The sequence below is a fragment of the Rhizophagus irregularis genome, chromosome 28 (genome assembly GCF_026210795.1).
Source record: "Rhizophagus irregularis chromosome 28, complete sequence".
Taxonomy (NCBI): domain Eukaryota; kingdom Fungi; phylum Glomeromycota; class Glomeromycetes; order Glomerales; family Glomeraceae; genus Rhizophagus; species Rhizophagus irregularis.
The window spans coordinates 340,478-366,281 of NC_089456.1; the positions used below are offsets into that span (position 1 = coordinate 340,478).

At 28.0% G+C, this 25,804-nt stretch overlaps 6 protein-coding genes across 9 annotated transcripts; 4 read left to right on the forward strand and 2 right to left on the reverse strand.

The window, feature by feature from the left end:
- Positions 1 to 5,739: 5,739 nt before the first annotated feature.
- On the forward strand, positions 5,740 to 6,824 carry OCT59_018725 (uncharacterized protein; the record flags this gene model as incomplete). The annotated part of the gene is made up of 9 exons (XM_066135585.1): positions 5,740 to 5,771; positions 5,834 to 5,859; positions 6,165 to 6,197; positions 6,276 to 6,303; positions 6,382 to 6,402; positions 6,486 to 6,516; positions 6,591 to 6,611; positions 6,690 to 6,717; positions 6,802 to 6,824. The coding sequence occupies 9 exons, from the start codon at positions 5,740 to 5,742 to the stop codon at positions 6,822 to 6,824; spliced, it is 243 nt and encodes an 80-aa protein (XP_066004858.1).
- Positions 6,825 to 9,939: 3,115 nt separating this feature from the next.
- On the reverse strand, positions 9,940 to 11,848 carry OCT59_018726 (uncharacterized protein). The gene is made up of 5 exons (XM_025314390.2): positions 11,779 to 11,848; positions 11,373 to 11,684; positions 11,220 to 11,301; positions 10,637 to 11,108; positions 9,940 to 10,566 (listed from the first exon to the last, which is right to left on the reverse strand). Exons 1-5 carry the CDS (start codon positions 11,836 to 11,838, stop codon positions 10,164 to 10,166), a joined length of 1,329 nt encoding a protein of 442 aa, XP_025185202.1. The 5' UTR covers positions 11,839 to 11,848; the 3' UTR covers positions 9,940 to 10,163.
- An 89-nt stretch (positions 11,849 to 11,937) lies between these two features.
- Positions 11,938 to 14,200, forward strand: OCT59_018727 (uncharacterized protein). Its single transcript, XM_025323246.2, has 6 exons — positions 11,938 to 12,086; positions 12,236 to 12,439; positions 12,503 to 12,785; positions 12,856 to 13,417; positions 13,490 to 13,740; positions 13,818 to 14,200. Exons 1-6 carry the CDS (start codon positions 12,021 to 12,023, stop codon positions 13,874 to 13,876), a joined length of 1,425 nt encoding a protein of 474 aa, XP_025185201.1. The 5' UTR covers positions 11,938 to 12,020; the 3' UTR covers positions 13,877 to 14,200.
- OCT59_018728 lies at positions 13,918 to 16,651 on the reverse strand. Of its 2 annotated transcripts, XM_025314389.2 has the most exons (10): positions 16,533 to 16,651; positions 16,295 to 16,454; positions 15,998 to 16,220; positions 15,522 to 15,915; positions 15,293 to 15,419; positions 15,032 to 15,224; positions 14,894 to 14,961; positions 14,370 to 14,823; positions 14,187 to 14,293; positions 13,918 to 14,106 (listed from the first exon to the last, which is right to left on the reverse strand). In XM_025314389.2, exons 1-10 carry the CDS (start codon positions 16,607 to 16,609, stop codon positions 14,068 to 14,070), a joined length of 1,842 nt encoding a protein of 613 aa, XP_025185200.1. In that variant the 5' UTR covers positions 16,610 to 16,651; the 3' UTR covers positions 13,918 to 14,067. The 2 variants fall into 2 exon arrangements, with proteins under 2 accessions (XP_025185200.1, XP_066004859.1); XM_066135586.1 differs by having other exon boundaries at positions 15,998 to 16,454.
- A 172-nt stretch (positions 16,652 to 16,823) lies between these two features.
- Positions 16,824 to 17,722, forward strand: OCT59_018729 (uncharacterized protein). 3 transcript variants are annotated; one of them, XM_025314388.2, is made up of 4 exons: positions 16,824 to 17,207; positions 17,278 to 17,343; positions 17,409 to 17,441; positions 17,516 to 17,722. In XM_025314388.2, exons 1-4 carry the CDS (start codon positions 16,829 to 16,831, stop codon positions 17,521 to 17,523), a joined length of 486 nt encoding a protein of 161 aa, XP_025185199.1. In that variant the 5' UTR covers positions 16,824 to 16,828; the 3' UTR covers positions 17,524 to 17,722. The 3 variants fall into 3 exon arrangements, with proteins under 3 accessions (XP_025185199.1, XP_066004860.1, XP_066004861.1); XM_066135587.1 differs by having other exon boundaries at positions 16,824 to 17,343; XM_066135588.1 differs by having other exon boundaries at positions 17,409 to 17,722.
- Positions 17,723 to 20,697: 2,975 nt separating this feature from the next.
- OCT59_018730 (uncharacterized protein) lies at positions 20,698 to 24,479 on the forward strand. The gene is made up of 5 exons (XM_066135589.1): positions 20,698 to 20,707; positions 20,799 to 21,834; positions 21,929 to 22,112; positions 22,190 to 22,351; positions 22,428 to 24,479. The coding sequence occupies exons 2-5, from the start codon at positions 20,804 to 20,806 to the stop codon at positions 23,874 to 23,876; spliced, it is 2,826 nt and encodes a 941-aa protein (XP_066004862.1). The 5' UTR covers positions 20,698 to 20,707; positions 20,799 to 20,803; the 3' UTR covers positions 23,877 to 24,479.
- Positions 24,480 to 25,804: the final 1,325 nt, after the last annotated feature.

The window sequence follows — 25,804 nt, forward strand, 5'->3', positions numbered from 1 at the left end:
GACAAAGGTCTAGGTACAGTTGCGAATAAGCAACAAAGAGACTTTCGGACGCGAAATTAGATTTGTATACAACGTATCAAAGAAAATATTCTCCACAAGGGCAGGGGAGAATCCAGAAAAGGTGTCTCCAATACAATAGCCAATAAAACTTTTTATACTTTACCTGGCACAAGTAATAAAATTTGTGTTGATATGCAAATCTTGTACAAGGAAAGTATTACGGCGGATTTGCATTAGACAATAATTATTCTTAGCAAAATTTTAAACAAATTTGGAATTTAGTAATATAATTTCAACTTATTAATTAATTACTTTTTCCTTTATATAATTTATATATTATAGTAATACTATTCGTATAAAAAATTTTTTATAATATACAAATCAAATTCCAAAATTTTTTCATAAGTACCAAATTCCAAATTCAAATAATAATAACAGAATTGGGCAGTATTTATTATAATTATAGCCATACCACTACTTTAATAATAAATTATTTTGTAAATAAAATATGTTTATAATTCATTTTGATCAGTAAGATATAATAGATGAAATTAAAGTAATAATATTTAAATTATATAAATCATACTAATTAAAATTTTAAAATATATTTTTTTATAAGAATCAATTACATTTTTCACTTACTGATTGCTTGACCATTTTTTAGCAGAAGATAGCTAAAGAAAAAACTTGGTTTTTCTTAACTAAGTTTTTCTTAACTTATAATATTTATAAGTTACAAAAACTCCTAATTTAAGGAAGCTACATATATCAGGAAGTTTGGGCAGACATATAATGTGTTAACAATACTATGTGTTACTCAATACTTTTTGGTATTAAGTAATAAACTTTTTGTCAACTAATACCATTTAAAATATATAAAATAACATATAAAGCAATATATACAGTAAAACAATAGTAGCCAATGACAGTAAAAAATGCATTTAATAATGTTAATTTAGTTGAAAAATACATATAAATAGTTGATATAATTAGTTGAAAAATACATTTATTTTAATTGAAATAAATTTATATATATTGTATTTAATAAATGAGTAGTATATATTCCCTATAAAAATGAAATGAGTTAAATTTGTTTAATATTTGTGCTCATGTGTAATAAATGTCTAAAAAAGCACCATTTTGTTTAATTTTTGTTTTTTTGTAATAAGACATAAATTGGACAAAATGGTGCTTTTTTGGACATTTTTTATATATGAACACAAATTTAACACATTTCATTTTTATAGGGATTGTTATCCTATCAACAATTAAAGCTGACTGAAAAACTTTAACACTTTAACAAGTTAACTGGAATTTAACTTAATAGGAGAGTTTTAAGTTGATCACAAGTAGTCATGTAAAATAACATTGGATGTTCAGTTAAAGAAAATAGGTTTTTATTAAAATAATATAAGATTTTAGATACGATAAAAAATATAGATAATCTCTTGGTTGCAAAATTAACTATTTTGAATTATACTACTGGAAATAATGCTCTTTTCATATAACTCGAATACTACAATACAATTCTTAACTATCTGTGAAATTAACTGATTTATTACCTCAACTTAGTAAAATCCTAACACTATTTATAATAAAATAAAAATTAAGAATATTTGATAAAATAAATAAAATAAATATAACAAATAAATAAATAAATCAAATAAATCAAATTTATCAGATTTATCAAATAAATCAAGAAAATCAAGAAAATCCAAAAAATCAAGGGATCTACAAAATGATCTACAAAATGATCTACATAAAATTACTGTACTACATTTCTACTTTAACAATATTATTAATTATATATCAAATTTGTTTGATTTAAAAATTTAAATATGTAATAATTATATAGTAACATCTTTATAAGTGCATCCTCTATAAGTGCATTCCCTCTCTATATGCACTCCATAGCTTGGTCCTGAGCTCGGGACTTAAAGCTAAGTGCACTCCCTCTATGTTTTGCACGTGCAAGCAAATCTGAGTCCCGGGGTATATTAGAATACCTAGAATACCCTCCATAAATGCATTCACGTGACTATTGCAAAATTTTGACCAATCATTGATAACGGTTAATTTTTAAATTAATTTAATTTATCAATTTAGAAGTGAAATCACGTGAACTATATAACAGTAAACTTTTATTTTGTAGCTTACAAGCAATTACATTTGACTACGAAATTCGTTAGCATTAACTACTATAACATCATCAATTAAATTATAGATGAATTGAGTAAATTACAATGCATGAATATATTACGAAAAACTACTAATAAAGGTCACCGGTTTTCTGATTTCGAACCCATATTTAATTTTCAAAAAGGTCACCGTAAAAATAATTAATAAAAGTCACGTGTTGGTTCGCAAGAATAAGAAAATTGAGCAAGATCTTTCCTTTTTCTGTTTTTGGAGTGAAAACATGTGAATAAATAGCCAATTGACCAATCATAAGATGGTTCACATATATATGATTTTCTGATTTTTTTCCGGTGACCTTTATATATAGTTTTTCCGGTCCTGTGTGAACATCTTACTTGATTAATTATCCCAAATTAGTATAGTAAGAAGATTTTTTTTTAAGGAAACAGATAGTGGGAAAGATTGAAAAATTTTTTAGAGCCAAAAAAAATAGTTTAATGCGGCAAACTGACATTAATACATATTTTCACTAAATTTTCGCAAAATATGTTGTTTTATTTGGATTTGAGCTTAATAAAAAAATTTAAAACTTATAAATAAAAATTTTTGTCGAAACCTAATCGCGTAACAAAATCTATTTTTCTATTGGCTGTTCTATAAATACACACTCTCCCTAAGTACACGTGCATAGTCAGTCCTGAGGTGCGTGCACTTAGGGAGGTGTTACTGTATTTTTAAATCATTATTCAACTTGTTCAAAGATAAAAAGATGTTATTTAAATATATATTAGAATTAGACAATATAAATAGCAAATATTTTATAGAATTATTTATTTGAATCCTGAATATAAAGATATTTTAAACATTAGTAATTAACTTTAAAACTATCATATAAATTTATTCAGTATTCACCATTTTTGTATAAGTAATTATTAGTTCATATATTTACAATGTTTATGAAAAGATATTTAATATCAAATATAGTTTCAAGAATTGATTAAATATATACTTCATTTAAAGCTGTATATTTTTTTTTAATTGTAAAAATAGATTTATAATAAGTATAAAATATATATTTACCTTTTCATTCTTAATAGTATTACTTAATTTATAAAGATTTTTATAAACTTTTCATATTATTATAGAATCCTTTAGGCTGAATGATAGATTGTAACTGTACATAAATTTCATCTAATATTACTTGATTTATTGTATTATTAACATTTTAAAAATCAAACTGCAATAATTTTTTTCTATTAATATTATAAGTAGGAGATTTAATCTCTTATCTTTATAAACATTTTATTTATTTATTTTTTTTTTATTTATTTATTATAGATGTGATCTTGTCTTAATATAACTACGCTTACTTATATATATTAAATTTATAACAATAAGAAAAATAAAATATATATAAAAATTAAGCATTATGAAATAAGATTACTTTTTCAAAAAAAGTCAATCTGTCACCTAAATGATTATATCACTATTATTAACAATGATACAACCAAAATTTTTAGGTGACTGTCAAAATCTGCCTAAAAATTTGCCCAATAGAGGTGTGTTCTGGATGAATCTGATCAATCCGTCATCTGAATGATCACGTGACAAATCAATCTGGATTAAAAAAATCAGATCATTGGATTATCTGTGGATTGATCAAATTGATTATAATTTCAGCCAGAATTAAGTAATCGCCATGGAATTATCCTTTTTAGGGTATGAGTAACATTACACAAAAAGCAATTTTATTTCTTTTCTCAGCAAAAATGAAATTTTGGATTTCACAAGAATCCAAAAAGGAAATTTTTTCACTGATCATTTAATTTCAGCCAGAATTTATGAATAGGTATTTAATTGTTGTCACATGACACACTGGTATGTTGATCATTTCCATTTATAGTAATACCCATTCCATAAAAACCAGTTTTTTCTAAATTTAATTTCTGGTCATGTAACATAAAATTTCCTAAAAAAGAGGTTGTCTAAAGTGAGGCAAATCACATAACTTCGAAAAAAATTCTTTTCATAAAATAAAACTTTTTAACATATATTTAACCATTCTAAATACATATTTTAAATGCATTTTTGCTTGCTTTGCAGGTTTACTTAAAGCACAGAGTAGGGTTTTAAATGCTATTTTTACTTTTTCAATTTCGTTATTCATTTTTGGATATACTAATCGGTAAAGTTTCATTCATTCATATGTAAAGTTAAAAACAATATTCAAAATCCACTTTTTTTTTCTTAAGTAAACTTGCAAAGCAGATAAAAATATGCTTATATTATGATTTTAAAGTTTCTATTAATCTTTCTTATAAAAAATTAATCTAATTAAAATTATACTGAATCACGTGATTTACCCTCACTTTAGATGACCTCCTAAAAAGAAAATTTTTTTGTCAATCCCATATAATATCTGGTTATCCATCCGGTCTATTTGACGGATTTATCTGATCAATCCAAATCTGCCTATTTGACGGATTGATTCTAAGATAACCAGATTGACCAGATTCAGAGTCTACCTCTACTTCCCAATGAAATGTAAAATCATTTCATTTGTTCTAATTAGTCTTATTAGTAATGAAGTTTGCTAATTTTATATTATTCTTATTACATTTTTTACTATTTGACTTCATTTTTTTATCTTTACTATTGATATTCCATTTTTTTTTCTTCTATTTGTTTTTCATTTCAACACTTTTAAAGCAATATTTTAAAATCTAGAATTAATTTTCTAATTATTAATTTTAACATCTTTAGTATCATATTAATATTTATTAATTTATAAAATTTAAATAAATTGATTATTTTATAACTAATTTGATTTTTTAATATAAATGTGAAATTATAAAGATAATTAACATCCCACATTTCTAAATCTTTAACTTTATCTCACTGGTCGAAATCAAAACTTTTGACCGTTAAGAGCTTTCGGCATAATTTTTGCCGATTGGTCATGTGATTCGTCACATTTTTTGACCAATGGCAAAAATCGGTAAAATCAATAAAAAAATCGACCAATAACTTTTTGGTCAATATTTTGTAATTATGTATCACATGCATTACGCGATACTACTATATATTAACTTTATTTAAACTTTTTTTTTCTCACACTTTCGTCTCCCCCTTTCCACTCACTTTACTTTTCCACACACTCCTTCGTCACCCTTTCGTCTTCCCCCTTTCTACTCACTCTTTCGTCTCCCTTTCCCTCTCACTTTTTCGTCTTTCCCTTTCCCCTTTCTTTCGTCCATTCCCTCTTCCTTCTTTTTAGGTGACGCTTCACTCTTTGGATACGGTATTTTGGTAAGTTTTTAATTTTTTTTATTTCCCTTGTTTTTGCCTTAATAAACTAATTTCAAATTTTTTTTTTTAATTATTTGACTTTTAGACGCGTAGGAACTTCAGTAGGAGAGTTAGATTTTTTAAAAAAATTTTATTTAACGAAACGTTTGCTAACGTTTTCGTTCTTTTTTTTTTGTAGGTTCAAGATCACCTCCTCCTTTTGGTGCATCACCGCCCGCTTTTGGTGCATCATTCTCCTTTCGGTTCACCTCCATTCGCCCTTGAAGTATAATAGATATTAGGGTTTAGGGCATGGATTGGTCGATGGTAAGTTTCGAAGTTGGGTTAATTTCGAAACTTTAAAAGAAACGATTTACTAATAATCGTTTCTTTCTACTTTTTGTAGGCTCCCACTTCAGGCTGATGGATCGGGTAAGTTTCGATTTTGAAACTTTTCGAAATTTTTTTTTATAACAGAATCGGTTTGCTAACCGTTTCTTAATTTTTTTTTTGTAGGTTCTTCTTCGGACTAATATTGAATAGACGGATAAGTTTCGAAGTGTATTTCGAAACTTTATTTTTTATTATTGTTAAAGAAACGGACTAACCATTTTTTTTATTTTTTTTTTATTTGTAGGTTTCCATTATCGAATTGACGGGTAAGTTTCGAAGTATCGAAACTTTAATTTTTTTATTGAAGAAACGTTAAACTAATTGTTTCTTCTTTTTTTTTGTAGGTTTCCCCCCTTGGAACTTTATTGGATGGGCAGGTAAGTTTCGAATTTTTCGAAACTTTATTTTTTTATTGAAGAAACATTAAACTAATTGTTTCTTCTTTTTTTTTGTAGATTTCCCCCTTCGGACTTTATTGGATGGGTAAGTTTCAAATTTTTCGAAACTTCATTTTTTATTATTATTAAAGAAATGAACTAACCGTTTCATTTTTTTTTGTAGGTTTCCATTATCAATTTGGGGGTAAGTTTCGAATATATTTCAAAACTTTGATTTTTTTTTTATTGAAGAAACATTAAACTAATTGTTTCTTCTTTTTTTTGTAGATTTCCCCTTCGGACTTTATTGGATGGGCGGGTAAGTTTCAAATTTTCGAAACTTATTTTTTTTATTAAAGAAACGAACTAACCGTTTCTTTTTTTTATTTGTAGGTTTCCATTAAAGAATTGGTGGTAAGTTTCGATATTTCGAAACTTTGATTTTTTTTTATCGAAGAAATATTAAACTAATTGTTTCTTTTTTTTTTGTAGATTTTCCCCTTCGGACTTTATTGGATTGGTAAGTTTCGAATTTTTCGAAACTTCAGTTTTTATTATTATTAAAGAAATGAACTAACTACCGTTTCTTTACTTTTTTTTGTAGGTTTCCCCTTCGGATTTTATTAGATCGAGTAAGTTTCTTTTGAAACTTCAATTTTTTTATTTAAAAAATAGGTTACTAACCGTTTTCTCTTTTTTTTTGTAGATTTTTTACGGATTTTTATCAGGTTAGGTGAGAATGATGGGTAGATGATGGATAATGGATAATGGATGGTGGATGGTGTATATAGATGATAGATAGCTATATATTAATTTAATATGTAATTTTTAATAAAACGAATTAATAAAATTTAATTAATAAATTATTATAAAATTTAAATCAGTAATCAGTTAAATGTACAAAAATCGGTAATAAATTATTAGGTTTATTAACAATTGTCAATTTGATTTTACCGATTTGTTGCCAATTTCTACTGATCGATTTGTTGACAAGTGGCAGGCGTTACGGTACAAATCATTTATAAAATTAGTTGCCGATTTTTTTGGTACTGATCGGCTAAAGTTAGACCAAATTTCGTCCAACATTCGGCAATTTAAAATTTTGCCGAAATGGACTATTCCAACCAGTATCTACAAGCTGATTTTTATTTATTTCATTTTATAAACATCTTATTTTCAACCAATTAATTTCAAATAATAACTTTATTTCCTCTAAACATTATTAATTAAGTATTTTTCATAATAAATTCACAATGATAACTTTTCATTAACAATTAATATTTTATTATACTTTTCATTATAAAAAAAAGTTGAAAAATCAATAGTTTATAATTTAATTATAGTGTTAAAAATATTTTTATTATTTTTATTTTCCAATTAGTTTTTTTTAAATTAATTTAAATTACCATTAATATCTATTACCAATTCAAATTGCTTTGAAAATCAAATATAAAAAGCCTCCTATTTAAAGTTTTTTTGAAGTTTCACTAGACTATTAATTATCTATCTAACATCTAATTATAATTCATTATAACTTGTTATGACTCATATAATACTGTATTATTTGTACTACTATGTTACTATATCACTTATACTATCTTATTATATGACTTATTTAACTAAATATAAATATGCAAAATCAATTTCCTATTTATAAATATGAATTATATATATTCTTATTACTTGATATTAAATATAAATAAATATTAAATATAAAATAAATGTTACTATTAATAAATATTATAATTATTATACTATTTTATCATTATCTTTTAAAATCTACAGATATAATATATTTAGATTCTACTTTTATTTTTGCATTTGATATTTTATAAAATTATTTTTGAATGGTTTAATTTAATTTATACTAAATATAAACTATAAACTATTTTTAATACATCTAATATAGTATCCTTTTTTAAATGAATTGCATTAAATAGTTAATTAATTTATTAAATTAGTATATTTTTATTAATTAATACAATATAATACAAATTGAAATATTATTTACAGCAGTTTTCTCACAACTTGTCAAACATTAAACTTTTACTTCAGGTTTCTGAAGAATACTAACACATTGTTTATTAGCATCCAATTTTTCTTTAATATGGGTTTTTATTTGACTTTTAGTCACTTGTTTCTACTCATGATATTTTATAAGCAAGCTTTTTGACTACGTCCTATAATATAAGTAATTAATTACAAGTGAATATAAATAATATAAAGAACCAATTTATATTTACTTGATAAAACTTATCTGCTTTTTTAATTTTGTTTTATTCTTTGTTTTTCTGTCCATACATCAATAATTTTCTTATAATATTTTGAAAAAATATTTTTTTGTACATTCTCTATTATTTTTTTTAAGTTAAAATGATAGTAAAATATGTTAGAAAGTGGATAAATAATTGTTTTTATATCTGTTCAGAGATTTTCAGTAAGTTTAAAACCAGATTTTTAATCTTAATATTTTTAATGATTTTAATACAAATGATTTCATGTTTGATAAAAAATTAACTAAAAAAGAAAAGTCTGAAAAATGAAGTATATTTGTTTATTATAATCCTAAATTCAAAATCATATGATTCATATTATACAATATAGTAATTTATATAATTTCATATGAAATTTTAGAAAAATATTATTAAAAAATGGTAAATTAAAATAAATTCTATTTTTTCACATTAGTATTTAGTTTTATAAATAATATATAAAAATAATGATAAAATAATTTATAACTTAATATCTAAAATTTTATTTGCATATTTTTGCAGAATTTTTAATATCAGGTATCAATTAAAAAGTCTTTGTATACATTTACCAGATTTTATAAAATTTACTTAGTAATATATAGTAAAATTAAATTTTTAATAAAGTTAGTCAAAAAATTTATTATTTAAAAGTCAATCAATTATAGTTATAAAAATATGATCAGAAATATCCAATTTTAAAGAATGCAGAAAATGATTTATTTATAAAATAATAGACAAGATAATTTCATATATAAAAGGAGAAAATACATATAAAAAGATACTTTGCAATAAGAGAATTTTTTTACACTTTAAAAATTTTTCTTTTTTTTATTTTAATATATAAAAACTAGAAATAATTGGCTATTAAATAAAAAAAAATTTGGCTAGGTTTATTGAAAATTCATAAACTTTTATGCAACATAAAAATCTTCAATTTTACTATATGGGCGCTTTGTAGTAAAAAAGGATAAAACTACTGAAAAATTTAAATTTTCTTTTATATGCCAAAAATATTCTAAATGCTATAATTTGTTCAGACTTTATATTAACTCATTTTTTATTTTTTTTAGTAGTTTCGTCCTTTTTTACTGCAAAGTGCCCATATATTACTAAGTAAATTTTATAGAATTCAGTAATTTATTGTAGTTTAGTGTAGTAAAAAAATTTTTTTGCCACCTGATCTTTGTATATATATTTTTATTATAAGTAAGTGGAATCCTATTACAGTATTACTATCCTAATAGCTAATGGTTAAGATAAATACTTTTGTATATAATAAATAAATTTTAAAATTCATAAATTACTTTTAAATGCAACCCAAACTTTTATTATAAATCTAAAAAAAAAATAAAAAAAATAAACTTTAATTTCTTTCTTAAAATTTCAATTTTACATATATTTTAATTAAAATTTTATTGTAAACTCATGAATTAGCATATATATGACATCATTATCATTAAAGTATTTAAAAATTCTAATGAACTGGCTTATTATAATTTTTATAATTGTTTATTTTACTTTGTTACTAAACAATATGGATGGAATTTTTTTTAATTAGACAGTCTCTAACTTGTCATTTAAGATAAAATCTATTGCAATAATTTTATCCGTGTAGTTAGCTAAATACTTAAATACTTTAAATACCAAAACATAAATAAATTAAATGCAAAGTTCAATAATATTAATGTAAATGCATAAATTATCATAACAAACATCAGATAAATATAAAATCATCCGCTACAAATTCATCAACATTCACTCCATCAAATAATCGTTGATTACAAGAAGAGTTTGGAACGTTAAAATGTCTATAAGGTTCTTCTGGATCTATCCAACTTCCACATAAATAACAAAAGTGTGTTTTACAACGTGTGCATAACATATGATTACATCCCATAGATTTCTCAATAGCGGTTTCACATTGAGGGCATTTTTGTGCGTTTGATTTTATCCATTTATCTGACTCCATTTCTTCTAGAGTATCTCTGACCAATTTTTCCATATTCTTTGTTCCATACCGAAGTTCAAGCATAGATTTGGTAGCTTCATCGGCTACCATATATTCTTGAACAACCTTTTTGATATTATTTATCGCACATGGTACACCGACTCCGTGCCTATTATTTATCAATAAATAAAAATGAATTAAAAAGAATCTTAGTAAAACAAACAGGTAAAATTACATACCAGGTCCGTTGACAAAACCAACAAAAAGCAAATGTACACTTTGTACAAACACATAATTTTTCAATAGCAGAATCTTTTCTTACAGGTGCTTGACATATTTTACGAGGACAATAAGTCACTAGAGGATCTGTCTCTAGTTTTTGTTTTTCTAACAATTCAGTATATCTTTGTGACATTTCATGACCGACAATTTCTGTTATTTCTTCTTTAGCCAATTTATTCTGTGACTTACAACTAGGATCAGGACATTTAACTTGTATGACAAACCCTTCTCGAATTAGCATCATAAAATATTCACGAAGACAGATTTGACAAAACACATGTTGACATGAATTAAGTCGATAACATTTATCACCATGTTTCTCTTCAAGGCATATTCCGCATGTAAAATGCCCATTAACAAAGTCCTGATTTTTAGCCTGCTGATCATAGGTACGTAGTAAGGCTTTAAGCGTTGTTTGACCAACGTTATCTATGAATGAACATAACAGAAATATCATAAGAATAGAGCGTTCTTCATCGTTACTCATTCTTTCCTCATTGAAAGATTAAAGTATTTATAATAAACGAACTAATGACATACCATCATAAATTCTCAAAGGGTACGATACTTGCAAATAATCCAAAGTGTTATTCTGTAAAAATTCGGCAAACCGGAATAAAATCTATTGAATGAAAAGATTAGTAAATTAATTGTTTTATAATTCCATAGTTTTTATGTCGAAGCAAGACATACAACGTCTCTTTCTTCTTCCCAAATTTTCAAAAGTCTTTTTTCTAATCTCCTTATCCAATCCCGTTGCATCCAGCAACATTCAAGTTTGAATTGCAGACATTCCTCTGTCGGATAATTGCTTGGCATCGAAAAAATGAGTTTAACTGGTGGCAAATGTCGAACTTTAAGTGGTAGATCGCTAATTAAATTATTGCCTCCAGTAAAATATATCATAATTTCATGTGGAATGGATATTTGAATCGTGAGAGATCCTTCGTAACGTGAAGGATTTTCGTCGTTTTCTGTGTATGTGAAATCTTGAGGGTAAATTGCCTGTTACATTACAAGAGTTTATAGGAACGTGATACTATGAGCATGTCACATATACATCCTATTATTAACGCATATAATATTTTAACGGGTTTACCTCAAGTGCCAAAATTTCATTTTCTTGTTGTATACAACAATCTTCTGTTGAAAATAGCATTATAAATGTTTGAAGTTAATTTTCCCCAAAAAAAGTTTAATATACATAAATAATGACGTCATACAATGGATATAGGTTTTCCATATAAGATTAATCATTAATACAAGATTGATAATTAGATGATGCATTAACAAAAAAAAAAATCAGATATTAAGAATTACCTCATTGTTTTTCTCCAGTAAATGGCATCTCGGTTCATATTTTCTAACATATTAAGACGTCAGACTAGCCGTGAGTTGGCGAGAAAGGTATCAGTATATTAAGGAATTCGAACTTTATTTAGAATTTCGAGTTATGTCTAAAGTATTAATAGTTTAATGAATTGAACTATTGAGCAAAAAAAAAAGATATGCCTGAGTTACTATTTTAATTTTGGGATATTAATTTTAAATTCTAGTTTACCCGCCCGTTTGCCTCTGAAACCTCTTTCCCTAAACCAATAACACATTCTTCAGTACTTCCAAATGGGTTGACAGTTGCAACTGAAACTAATGAGTTTGCACAAACAGCAACTGTTGGTGTATGGATTGATGCTGGTAGTAGAGCTGAAAATGCGAAGAATAATGGAGCGGCTCATTTCTTGGAACATATGGCATTTAAGGTAGAGATTTATTAAATATATATATTAATGTATTTAATTTATTAAGATAATTTTTTTTTTAAGGGAACAAAATCTCGTAGTCAACATCAATTGGAACTTTTTATTGAAAATATTGGTGCACATTTGAATGCTTATACATCTCGTGAACAAACAGTATATTATGCTAAAACTTTTAAGGATGATGTTAATATAGCTGTTGAAATTTTATCTGATATTTTACAAAATTCTAAATTGGATTCACATGCTATTGAGCGTGAACGTGATGTTATTTTAAGGGAACAGGAAGAAGTAGATAAGTTACTTGATGAAGTGGTCTTTGATCATTTACATGCTACTGCATTCCAAGGTTAGAATTAAGCTAATTCTTTCATTTTATAGAATCATGTTTAATTAAAAAAAAATGGTATATTACATAGGTCATTCATTGGGTCGTACTATTCTTGGCCCAAAAGAAAATATTCTTTCTCTTAAACGTGATGATCTTATAGATTATATCAATAAGAATTATACAGCGGATCGTATGGTATTGGTAGGAACTGGTGGTATTCAACATGATAAACTTGTAGATTTGGCCAAAAAACATTTTTCTTCTTTACCAGCTTCACCAAATTCTTTATTACCTCGTAGTTCTCATGGTGAAAAACCAACTTTTACAGGATCAGAAGTTAGAGTAAGGAATGATGAATTACCTCAAGCTCACATAGCTCTTGCAGTTGAAAGTGTTGGATGGACTTCGCAAGATTATTATCCTATGTTAGTTGCTCAAGCCGTAATTGGAACTTGGGATAGATCTCTTGGTTCTGCTGCACATTCATCATCTCGTCTTTCTCAAATTATTCATGAGAATCATCTTGCAAATTCTTTCCAAGCTTTTAATACAAGTTATAGTGATACCGGATTATTTGGTGTCTATCTCATATCAGAAAACAAGGAACAGTTAGATGATCTAGTACATTTTACTTGTAAAGAACTTTGGAGGTAATTTTTTAATTCATTTATTATTTTTTCTAATGTTAAAAGTTTGTGATTACTATAATTATTATTTTTAAGGTTACACACATCAGTTACAGAGGCTGAAGTTGAACGAGCTAAACAACAACTTAAAGCTTCTCTTTTGTTAAATCTGGATGGTACAACGGCAGTTGCTGAAGATATTGGACGTCAGTTAATAACAACAGGAAAAAGACAAAGTCCTCAAGAAGTCGAAGCTATTATTTCCAAAGTCACAGCTGATGATGTACGCAGAGTTGCTGGAGAATATTTGTGGGATCAAGATGTTGCTGTAGTTGGAGTTGGCCCAGGTATATACAATATTATTTTATATCTGATCTTTTAAGACAAATATAATTTTTTTAAGATTCAACTTTGATTATCTTAGTTGAAGGACTTCCAGATTATAACAGAGTTCGTGGGGACATGGCTACCAACAGATTTTAAATATTAAAAAATACAAGATCATCAGTCATTAAAACAAAATTAAAAAGTTACAGCAAGCATATCTTATTTATTTTGCAGTGAGGTTCAGATTTGCCAAACAGAATTACATGTTTATTACAAGTATAATAATAAATATGTTAAATACTAAATTTGCAATCATATGGGTCATAAGATCCAAAAAGAAATGATGCTTATTTCAGTGCCATTAAAGAACCAATAAACGTTAGGATCTAAAGTAAAATAAAGTTAATCATAAAGTTAATCATAATTGAAATCGTAAAAAAAAAAATAAAATTGAAAAACTTATTACAAGTCGAGGTCTAACTTCAACAATATCTTCTGGCAGTAAAAATATGGTAGCGCCTATCTTCCTCGCAATAGAAATTGCGTATCTAGCATTCAGCGTAGCATCATCATCTAAAAACATTTTAATGAATATTTTAGAAGTTAATCATATGTATAATTATAGAACAAACTTAAATTGATGAATTACCAGAGACTCCTTTCGTTACTAAGGAATAATCTACAATTCCTGGCTTAATACTGTCCAACAAGTCAATCAAGAATATACCATTTCTTAATGCTGGATCCTTAAAACTACTTATTTTTGAGGATTTACCACCACGAGATACAGTATCATTGGCCCACTTGATTAAATCATTATCAGTAATATCTCGGCCGCCTTTGGATAAACTTGTTAAAGTCTGAATAATATTCATACGCATCATCTGCCAGACAAGACCAAGGATTAAAGTTTTCGTTCCGTCACAAATATCGGCTCCTTGGATATTAACAAGTGTAAACCGTAGATCTTTACCGATTGTAATCGCATAATTTGTGTTTTCCACTTGTTTGAATCTTGATAAATTTGATGATTTATTAACTTTTTTCCAATTAACTGTGTTTGGAACAATTTTATCAAATGCTTGAAGAAGAATTAAACCATCCTAAAATAAAAATTCATAAAAATTAAATAATGTAATACATAAGTTAAATCAAGAATCTTTAGATAAAGACCTTCACATCTTCATATAGATTATTTACTGCCGGTGTAACATCCAAACTATTAAGCCAGAGTGCAAATACTGTAATGAAATCGACAATGAGTTTTAAATTTTAAGAAATAATAATTTTTAAAATATGAATATTTTCTACCTCTTGCTTCTCTATCATCACTATCATCAAATTCTTCAAGTTCTGCCTTTTCTTCTTCATCAAGTGGGTCCAAGCAGGGATGAGTATTAAATAAATGTGCAACAAAGGCCAAATTTAATTTTGGATTTCCTGTGACAAGGGCTTTTGGAGTCAAGTATTTTCTGCATCCTAATTTCTCGGCATTTTGTAGAACCTGTCATAAGATCGAGATCAGCGAATATAAAAATTGTTGTGTACATACTTTACTTTACTCAAACTTACCTTTTCAGCACGTTCTAGGAGATCAGGCTCATTTAATGGTTCACGTGAACAAATTTCGGGTTTAAGTTGATTTAAAAGTACTGTATAATTTTCACCATCTTTGACATCTGTGCTAAAGTTCGTAACCCTATATAAATAATAATTTTAAAATTAATCAAAGAAAAGAAAAGGAAAGGAAAAGCCACTTGAAGAAAGAAACAACTATATGTTATATAAAAATAAAGATTACCTTCGATCCCATTTGGCAGCCTTCAAATGATAATTGAACCATCTTAATAAAATCTGATCCGGAGGTAATTTTAAAAATTGCTCAAGAGTTTCATCATCTTCCAGAAGACGATACAACTCTGGGTGAAGCTTAATATCTATTTTGTTTAATAATCCAATTTTGATAATTTGCCAGATAAGGCCCAAAATTAAATGTTCTCTGCCTTCAATTAAGTCAGCTGATCCAATATTTACAACATTACAGCCGATTCCCTTTGCAGAAAAAATTACTAGATTATTATTTTCTGTCATCTTGAACTTATTGATCTTCTTTCCTTTTCCAGGTACATTTAAGACTCGTTCATCAATTGTGTCCGAAACAGAGTCATTGATAAGTTTTGCAAGGATTAATCCGTCTTATTAATAAAGAATTTTGCATTAAAATTGATACATATATTTATTTTTGTTTTTACGAAATCACTAACAAGCTATATTTACCTTTACATTCATCGAACAATTGCATAGTATTTGTGTCGATTGGAATTTTATCACTAACATGAGGGTCACCAGCTAATGCCTGATTAATATGTCTGGTAAATTCGGTTCTCTCATCCTCGTTGATAGTATGAGAAACATTCCGACTAGTACCATGAACGGTAATTTTGTGTTTGTTGACCGCAAAAGCACTTTTGTTACGACCTTCCCTGAGTTTTACAATGAGCTGATTATGAATGATTATAAAAAAATTATTATAAATTAAAGCAAAAATTAACGAAATATTTAAATTATACTTACCTCAACGAATTCGTCAAGCTCAACATTACCAGTTGAGCTCAAGTTAATTTCTTTCAGCGTGGCCCGAATTTCATCGTATGAATTGCTCTCACCCATTTCTTGTAGAGCCTTAACAACTTCTTTTTGTTCGAGAGCACCATTGCCATCAAGATCAATTTTGCTATATGGACGCGACAGAAGTTAGTATTAAGACACGTAAAGTACACTCGATTCGTGCAAAATCAAAAAAACAGCATACTTGAATTGTGCAACGAGATCGAAAATCCCTTGTTGCGATATTTGAGGGTATTTTTTCGCTAATTGTATTGCATTCATTTTATTAAAAACTTCAAATTATTAAAAAGATGTATACGAGCCAAAATATGATGAAATGATGATTTATATATATTTAAATTTGCCAAGTAAAAAATTCGGCTTGGCCCAAGAATTTGGCAAGCTCGGCAGGAATATACATAGCTTGGCAGTTGAAATTTCACAGTTACACAACTGATTTTAACTAAAGCCGAAAAAAACTATTTTAGCAAATTTTGAACAATGTCTTCTATAAAATCCAAAGTTGATAAAAAATGCAAAATCGAAAATAAGGTATCCTCTACACCCACAATAAATAAAAATAATGAAAAATTAATGGTGGATAAAAATAATAAGAATAAAAAAGTTATAGAAAATAGTAAAAGCGAAATTGATGATATTTTCGCGTCTGCGAAGAATAAAAAAGTGTCTACAGATCCTCAATTACAAGAATTGTCAACAGCATCATCATCATCGTCGCTCTCCTCTTCCACAATAAAACAAAAAGTAGAAGAATTTGTTTTCAAAGTTCCTGCAATTCCTGATAAATCACAAGCTACAAAACGAAAGTTAAAATTGAACGACGATAACGGATTTAGCGATACTCGAGGAACAAAAAGCCGTATATCATTTAATATTTAATTTGTATTACAAGCTTTACCATTTTTAATTCTAAATCTTCCTTCATCTAGGAAAAACTACGGAAGATGGACTGCCGATATTTGATATTAAAGAATTGAATGTCGGTAACGGAGAAGGTAATTTCAGTCGAACTTGTCTTAATTGAACAATGTTTAAACGATCCTTTCTTTTCTTTTTTAAGACACGCCGCTGTGTCCATTTGATTGTGATTGTTGTGAGTGTTCATTCAAAAAATTAAAAATTACTTTATTTTATTTATTATAAATGATACTAAAATAAATTTACTAGGTTTCTGATTCAGAATTATCACAAGAAGTGACAATGGTGATTGTCACGCCTTACCGTCACCACCGGTGGCACCTACAAAAATATCTTAAATAATATACAATTGTATCAATTTTCGCATCCAATAATATTTATTTATGTTCTTATTTGAATGCTGCGCTGCAGTTTAAAAATTAAATAAAATTTGGCCCTTCATTTTTGCGGTATTTCAAAAATGTCCAGTAAAAATTCTAAATCTTCAGCTAAACCTAAGAAACTTAAGTCTAAACGTGGATATGGCAAAAATGTAACGAAAACTAAAGTTGTCGTACGTCGTTTACCACCTCTTATTCCTGAATCTTTATTCTTTGAATCTGTCAAACAATGGGTAAATGAAGAAACTTGCACTTGGTCACGTTTTCACCAAGGTCGAATTAGCAAAAGGTAGGTAATTGCCTTGTTGTTTGGTAAGTAAGATCAAAAAGAAAGTATTCTAAACACATTTATATTCGTAGTAAGAATAAAGAAAGTATATTTTCTCGTGCTTATTTTCATTTTAAGACTGTTGAGCAAGTTTTAGAATTTCATCGCGGTTATGACAACCATTTGTTTATAGACAAACAAGGTAAATTATTATGTTGATAATTATTTACTTTATTTCAAAAATATATTAAATTCTAAACCTTAATAGGCAACGAGAATAGAGCTGTGGTAGAGTTCGCTGTATATCAAAAACTACCGAAAGAACACAAGAAACCAGATCCTAGACAAGGAACAATCGAAACCGGTATGAAAATTTATTACATAATTTAATAAAAATAATAAAGTGAAAATGCTCCTATTAATCTCTTTTTTTATAGATCCCGATTATCTCGCATTTCTTGAATCTTTGAAAATGGAAGAAATTCAACAGGCTACTGCAAAAGAACCAGGCGTAGTATTAGAAAGTGGAGCAACGCAATTGGAAAGATTGGAAGCACGTTTGGCAAATGCTGGTGAGTGTTATAATTACATTTAATACCTTTTTTCATGTAATATCATTCATAACACACTTGTTTAATATTTATATAGTAATCAATGCTGCTAGTGTTGTTGAAAAGCCAACAACCACCCCACTTCTTGAGCACCTACGTGCGTTAAAATTAGGTCCGAAATCGAAACCACCACCATTAAAACATGCTCAGGTTGCTATTCTTTCATCATCCGGCTTGTCTACAAAAGGAACTGGTTCTAGAGCCGCAAAACAATCATCGCAACAGACACGAGCTAATGAATTTCCTCAAAGTACAAATAGACCTAAAAGGGAACGTAAAAGGAGAGAAAGGGGGGGGGGGAGGGGGGGGGGGAGAGAAGGGAGAAACGAGAAAAGGATAAAGAGAAAGATAAAAGGGATGAAGAGGAAAATAACAAGTATATTGAAAGGGTAAAGGAAAAAGAGTCTGAAGTTGTAGACGAAAAGTTGAAAGAAAAAACTAAGGAGCAAGTTAAAGAAAAAGAGAATTATCGTAGACGTGATAAGAAACAGGAAAGACAAAAATTAATGAGAGAAAGAGAGAAAAAAGCTCAAGCAACAGAAGCCAATAAATCTGAACTTCCTACTATTACTATTGTGCCTAGACCACAAACAGAAGAGTCGAAAGTTGAAGCTAAAGAGAAAGAGAAGGAAAAGGATAAGGAAAAAGAAAAAGAAACCAAGAGAGCACCTGTCAAAATTACAATTCAACAAAGACAAAAAGAACAAATTCGTCAATTTATTCAAAAAACTAGCCCTTCACCGAAAAAGGAAATAAATACAGCAGAAAATGATTCAAAAGAAACAGCTTACCAAGAATCATTTGCCAAGGACTCTACGGGGACAGTTCAAAAAGATACGCGAAAAGAAGAAAGTAAAGATACCTCTGAGGCTCCCGTAACGTCATCAAGCTCGAATGTTCCATCAAATGAAAATCATTATCGTCGTCGAGATCGAAGTAGAAAGCATAGCACTGATACTAAAACACCAGTACAAATTCAAATCTTGACAAAACCACAAACCCAATCGACCAATACTTCTGAGTCTAATGTTTCGACTAGTACTTCATCGGCTGCTGTAAGTTCTTCAGGCTCTGCTGCAACTACTAACACGCCGTCTCCAATCAGGCGTAGAGGTTATTACGGAAAACGTGGAGGAAGATGGTAGATTTGAATAATACTTAAAAATGGACGCAATGTATATATAAAAATTTTCCTTTTACACTATATAATTTAAAAAAAAAAGGTAACAAAATTTAATCTGTTTCACGTGATCGACAAATTCTAAACCAGAATTTTGGTAAATGTAACATAGCAACAAGGAATTGCGTACTCTGTTTGTAGTTGCAGTGGTTGAAGATTTAAAGGTGTATTAATATCAAATTGTGCAATATTTTCAATTAATTATTATTATACAAAGGTAAAAAAATTTAAGATTCTTTAGTTTATTTATTTTATTCTTTATGTAAAGATATTGATATTTATTTCACTTATAATGATGATCTGAAATTGAAGATTGGGATATAGAGAGAATGATTCCAAGTCGAAATTTTTGTTGGACAAAACAAAATTATTGTTATAATTGTTCTTGAAAATCAGTGCGGTGATTTATTAATTAATTACATAGTTATTATGATAATAAGAATGTAGTGATTTTTGTTTAAAAAAAGTTAACAATATTTCACTTGTATACCTAATTGTAGTACAATTCAATATTTGTTATGTCATATAGTTAATTACTATTATGGGTATTATGAGTTAAATTATTACTTTGGATGTGTAACATTTCTTTAAAATCATCGGCATCGGCATTTTGCATTGAATAAATCCTCTTCGAAACCAAAGAAATTATTACAATTTTTTGTACTATTTGTGTACTTTATAATTTTTTTTTTTTGTATCATTAATTCATTACTACAGTACAAATTATAAACATTATAAAATATCTTCGTTTTTATAAGCTATTCTTTTTTACTTCTCTTGACTTTTCACTTAATGTACAATACATGACCATTCAATTATTATGTAAAACTCGTTGACTTATATATAACTTTATTTTTTTCAAACAGTATACCATCTTACCATCTTTATCTTTATAAACAATATTTTTTTTTTTCATTTTCATACACGATAACGTTTCTTAAACATTATTATTACGTATCAATAACAACGAAAAAAAAAACCCAATTAAGGTATAATTTTAAAGTTGGGTATTTCTGTTTTCGCTTTAGTTTTTCTACCCGTAAAATTTTTTAGAACCTCTTTCGTCTTATACTTGTTTATGTTTATCTTTAAGGTACAATGCGCGAACTTTTACTAGTGCGAAAGCTGCAAGAAGAAAACGCAAAAAAGAACAAACTAAGTGAAAACATAACTTCTGAAAACTCGAACACTTCTATAAAGGGTCACCATGAAACTGCGGATTCTTCAGTAAATAATATTACATTAAATACAACAGATATTACTAACCATAGAGAAGTTCAGATTGAAAACATAAAGTCCCATGATATTGACGATAACGTTAAAATATCTACACCTGACGACAAGATAAATCCAACCCATCAATTAAATACTTCCGACGTAGATAAAATATCTGAACAAGTTAGATCTGAACGTACTTCTACTAATGACAGCAATAGTAATCAATTTATGGGCAAGATATCTTTTAATGAAAAAACTGAATATAGTCAAAATGTACAAACCGTCGAAGAGAACGCCCCGGTAATTTCGGAGCATGATGGAAATGATCTAATAGATTCAATGTCAGAAGAGGAAAAAAAACAAAATGAGGCGGTATCACTTGCTCTTCAAACAAAAAGAGAAAGTTTGAAAGAGTTCTTTTTACAGAAACAACCTTATATTCACAAAGACACTTTTACAGACAATCAAATAGTATTAGACTCAAATTTTACTGATGATAAAAAATCGGTTGCTTTAACAAATTTAAAGGACGAACCCACAAAAGAGAATTCAAAGGACGAAATTCCTACCCAAGGATCATCTGAAACTATAAATTCCAAAGATATTACTAGTACTGATAAACTTTCACTTACCTCACCTCCGGATAACTTAAGTCCTGATGAAAAACGTCAAAAGGCTGCTGCAAATCGAAGCATGCAAAGGAAGGACTTGAAGAAATTCTTAAAACAGAAAAAACTTCAAATGGAGCAAAAATTAGACGAAACTACAGACATAATTATAATGGGTTCAGAAGAAATTAAAACATCTTCAGAAACTAAAAATGTTGAAAATTCTGATGAAAATTCTATATTAAATGGATTAAATGAGGACGATAAAATTGAATCAGATACAAGAAGTAAAGGTGAAATAAAGTGAGTTCTTATGATAGAAATCTCTATCCATTATTTAATAATATGTTTAATTATGTTGTATTAATTGTATTATTATAATATTTTCATTTTATAGCAACTCTATACATATAAAACAAGCAAAGAATAAAGCATCATACGAAGATACTGATTCTGATGGATCAATAGATTTGGATGCGATAATAGCTAATGGTAGTGATTTAGAGTCTGGTGAAATTCAACTAACTGATGACGGATTGGATGATGGAGATGAAAATTTTTGGAGTGTTGATCCTGCAGAGGTATAATAAATTCATTACAAAATCGTTGATTATAACGATTACTTATTTATTCAAATTCATTCGGCAAAATCAATTAGCTTGAAAGACATATTACACCATCAACATCTCCCTTACCTCCAGACCTGCATAGCACTCCAATATTGATTAGCATGATTGCTGAAGAAGATGAGAATTTAAGTGATACACCACTTGAAGTTGACGGCCAAGAAGCTGATGATATTAACGAGAATGGATTTGATGTAAGGTTTTCTGTTGTTTATAAATGAAATTTAACCAAATTATATTATTTTACATTATTAACATCATTTATAATAGATGGGCTCAAAAGAAGCAGAATATGAAGATGATGAGATAAATGAGATTGACATGAGTCTAGACACACAAATAACTCCTATTATAAAACCAGTTTCACCTTCACCTGTTCCTTCACCATATCCTACTCTTTCTGGAGGAAAATCTGGTATCCCGGCGGGTTTGCCTAAAACAGCATTTAGCGCTCATTTTGGATCGCCACTTTCTCCCACATCCTCACGAGCTTCATCAGTGGGAGATCCAGATGAGTATGAAACAATGTCAAATGGTTCATATACTTCTGTGCGTTCAACTGGTAGTACAAAGTCTGGTGCTTCGGGAATAAGAAGACCGTCAACTATAACCGGTTTGCGATCTCCTAGTAGAGTTGGTTCTCATGTTACTTCACCTTCTAGAATTGCAGCCCCTGGTAGGGTTGATTCTCACTCGTCTACTTCGACTCCGCAAAGATCAAGATCTATGAGTGCTGTTAGCGATAGTTCTACCGAAGAGAGTACTACATCATCTGTAGGCGCTATATCACCCTCGAGAATTGCTTCTCCAACTCGAGGACTCCACATGTCAATGTATAATATGTCACAATCTATGACAAGTGGTACTCGTCCAAGATCAATGAGTCGTGTGAGTAATAGTTCTGCTGATGATGTTTTGGCTAGGTCTTCTGCATCACATATTGCAGCTCCAAGAGCCCGACCTTTGAGCAGAGCTGGGTCACACATCGGTACACCAAAATCTTCCAATATTTCTACCGGTTCACAAAGTCGAATTCGAAATAGTGTGCCGCCATCAAATGTTAATTCAACAAAGTCTAAATATGCCGAGTCACAATTGCACACACCTACTTCTAACTCTGAGCTAGCAAAAAGACCGGCAAGTCGTGCTGGCATTGCTAAACCTTCATCTGCATCGACAACCTCTGTGAGACCATTGAGTCGGCTTGCTAGTTTATCTGAACCATCTAAGACATCGGCTCTTAAAAAACCTCGACCTCAAAGTATTGCGGTTGGAAACACGTCTACTAACAATACCAAAATAACTCATTCAAATATCGCTACACCAAATTCAAATTCCGGTATTCGATCTCCTTCCGTCCTTCGAGCTCCGTATTATGGTGGTCGACAAAGTACTGATAGCTTGTCTTCTCATGATGAATACTCGGCTTCGAGTATGATTTTTACTCCTCCGGAATCGCCTACTGGCGCTTCCGAAACCGATTCACTTACTTCTCTGACGAGTTCGGTCTCTTATGGCTCTTCACCTGGTAGAGGAACATCTCCCATACCTCCCCATAATACATCAATGCTAGCTACTCCTACTAGACTTTCAAAACCTAGTACTCGGACGTCTATAAGTAAATTGCCTGCTTCTTCAAGAATGGTCCCTTCAAAACTTGCAACTCCTAGTGGCCAACCAGTTTCTGGGTTAAGAAAACCTAAAATGACGAAAGAATAATCGGCATTGTAATAACTGAATCCAAAATTCAGAAATTATTGATACCAATTCAACAATAAATACCAAAGAAGAAAATGATTACAGTTTGTCAATAACATTAGTTTGAATTTATTAACAAACTATTATAGATTTTATTTTATTCCACGTTTTTCAACAAAAATGACTAATTATAAATTTTAAATTGGGCTGTAAAGGTTAATTGTTAATTCATATGGTACTTTGAATTCTTGATTTTGGTTTATTGATGTCGATTGATTTTATTTTTTTAAATTTATTATTTGATCTTTTATTTAAAGTTCGTTTCTTTTCCCGCTCTATATTTACTCAAGTGTGATGTTCAAATAATAGGTGATAAACTCACATCACATATCACACTTAAGATACAGCGATATAAGAGAGAATTTTTAATTTCTCCGGTTTTTAAAGGTCCTACATAAGAACACTTTAGAGTAGAGTATATAAAAGTTTCAAATGTCAAAATTTTAGTACATTTTTTTTTTTTTTGGATATACTATTATTACAACAAAAATATTTGACTTTTAAAATAGTTAAATAATATGTTAAATTTTGTAAAATAAAGTTTTATATTTAGTATAAATTTTTAAAATTACATAATCTTTATGCTACTAATTATTAATATTACAAGAATAATTAGCTGTAATTTAACAAATATAATTTAATTAATTTAATTTAATAATAGCAATTATATCATTAGGTATTATCAATAAGTAAATAAAAAATCCATATAACATTATTAATATATATCCAATTTGCCAAATTTAAAAAAGAGAAATCTTAGTTAAATAACAAAATAATAATTTGCTTAAAGATATACTTTTTATTTTTTTTATTTTTTAAAAAATTTATTTTATTTTTTTGAATATATTTTTACTTTACTTTCCTAATAAACAAACTTTGAAACAATAGTATTAAAATCCATTTTCAATAACCTTAAATTTGAACTATATTATTAAAAAATAAAAGTAAATAATATTAATACAAAAAGGTTTGCTAGTTTATTTTCTGGGTTAAATAATTTGTCTTTTAAAAATTTATATTTTACATTAAAAAAATTTCAAAAAAAAAAATTGTTTGTATTATTTTACTTATATCAATTTTATTTATTTGGATATATACAATTATATAAAAGTTACTAGTAGGTTAAATCACTTGAATTAAATCACTCTGGATTAAAATTAATCTAAAATATTTTATAAAAAAAAATAAAAAAAAATACAATTTAACAAACAAAAATAATACAAATGTAATATTATTATAATTATGTAATTAACAAATAACCCTTATATATTAATTTATATAGTTACATTATTAGAATTACTAAATTTTAGTTATGTAAATATTAGCATTTTTTCCTTATCTATATAATTAATAAATTTGTAATGTTTAAATTACCTGTATAAATTTTAAATTGTGCAACTTTACTTCTATTAACCAGTTTATTATGTAACGTTAAACAAATTTAAAAAAGTGAAATTTATATGATGATTATATAATTCTAGCTAGTATTATTACAATTCTAATATGAAGCAATAGGGTTACAACTAATCATATATAAATAAATTTTTTTACAAATTATTTCTAAAAAAGAAATATAAAGAATTATTGGTATATATTTGTCTAATATTAGGGTTGATCACCCTTGGCTCATTGATTAGTCCGTGAGTCTCCTCATGAAGCCTGAGTATGGTGAGGTCGCAGGTTCGATTCTGCTAATCACGGAAATTAAAAGAATTTTACTGCGAACACTACTACCAATAGTGTGAAGGTACAGGAATAAGTGTAGGTTGGACTGCATCATGGTGAATTAGTATGTACCAGTTGGCGGCATATTTCAACAAAGGGTCATGATGTCCTCCTAGCGTTCCCTATGAGGCTATTAGGAAGCCTATTGTCCTGTCTGGATGGTC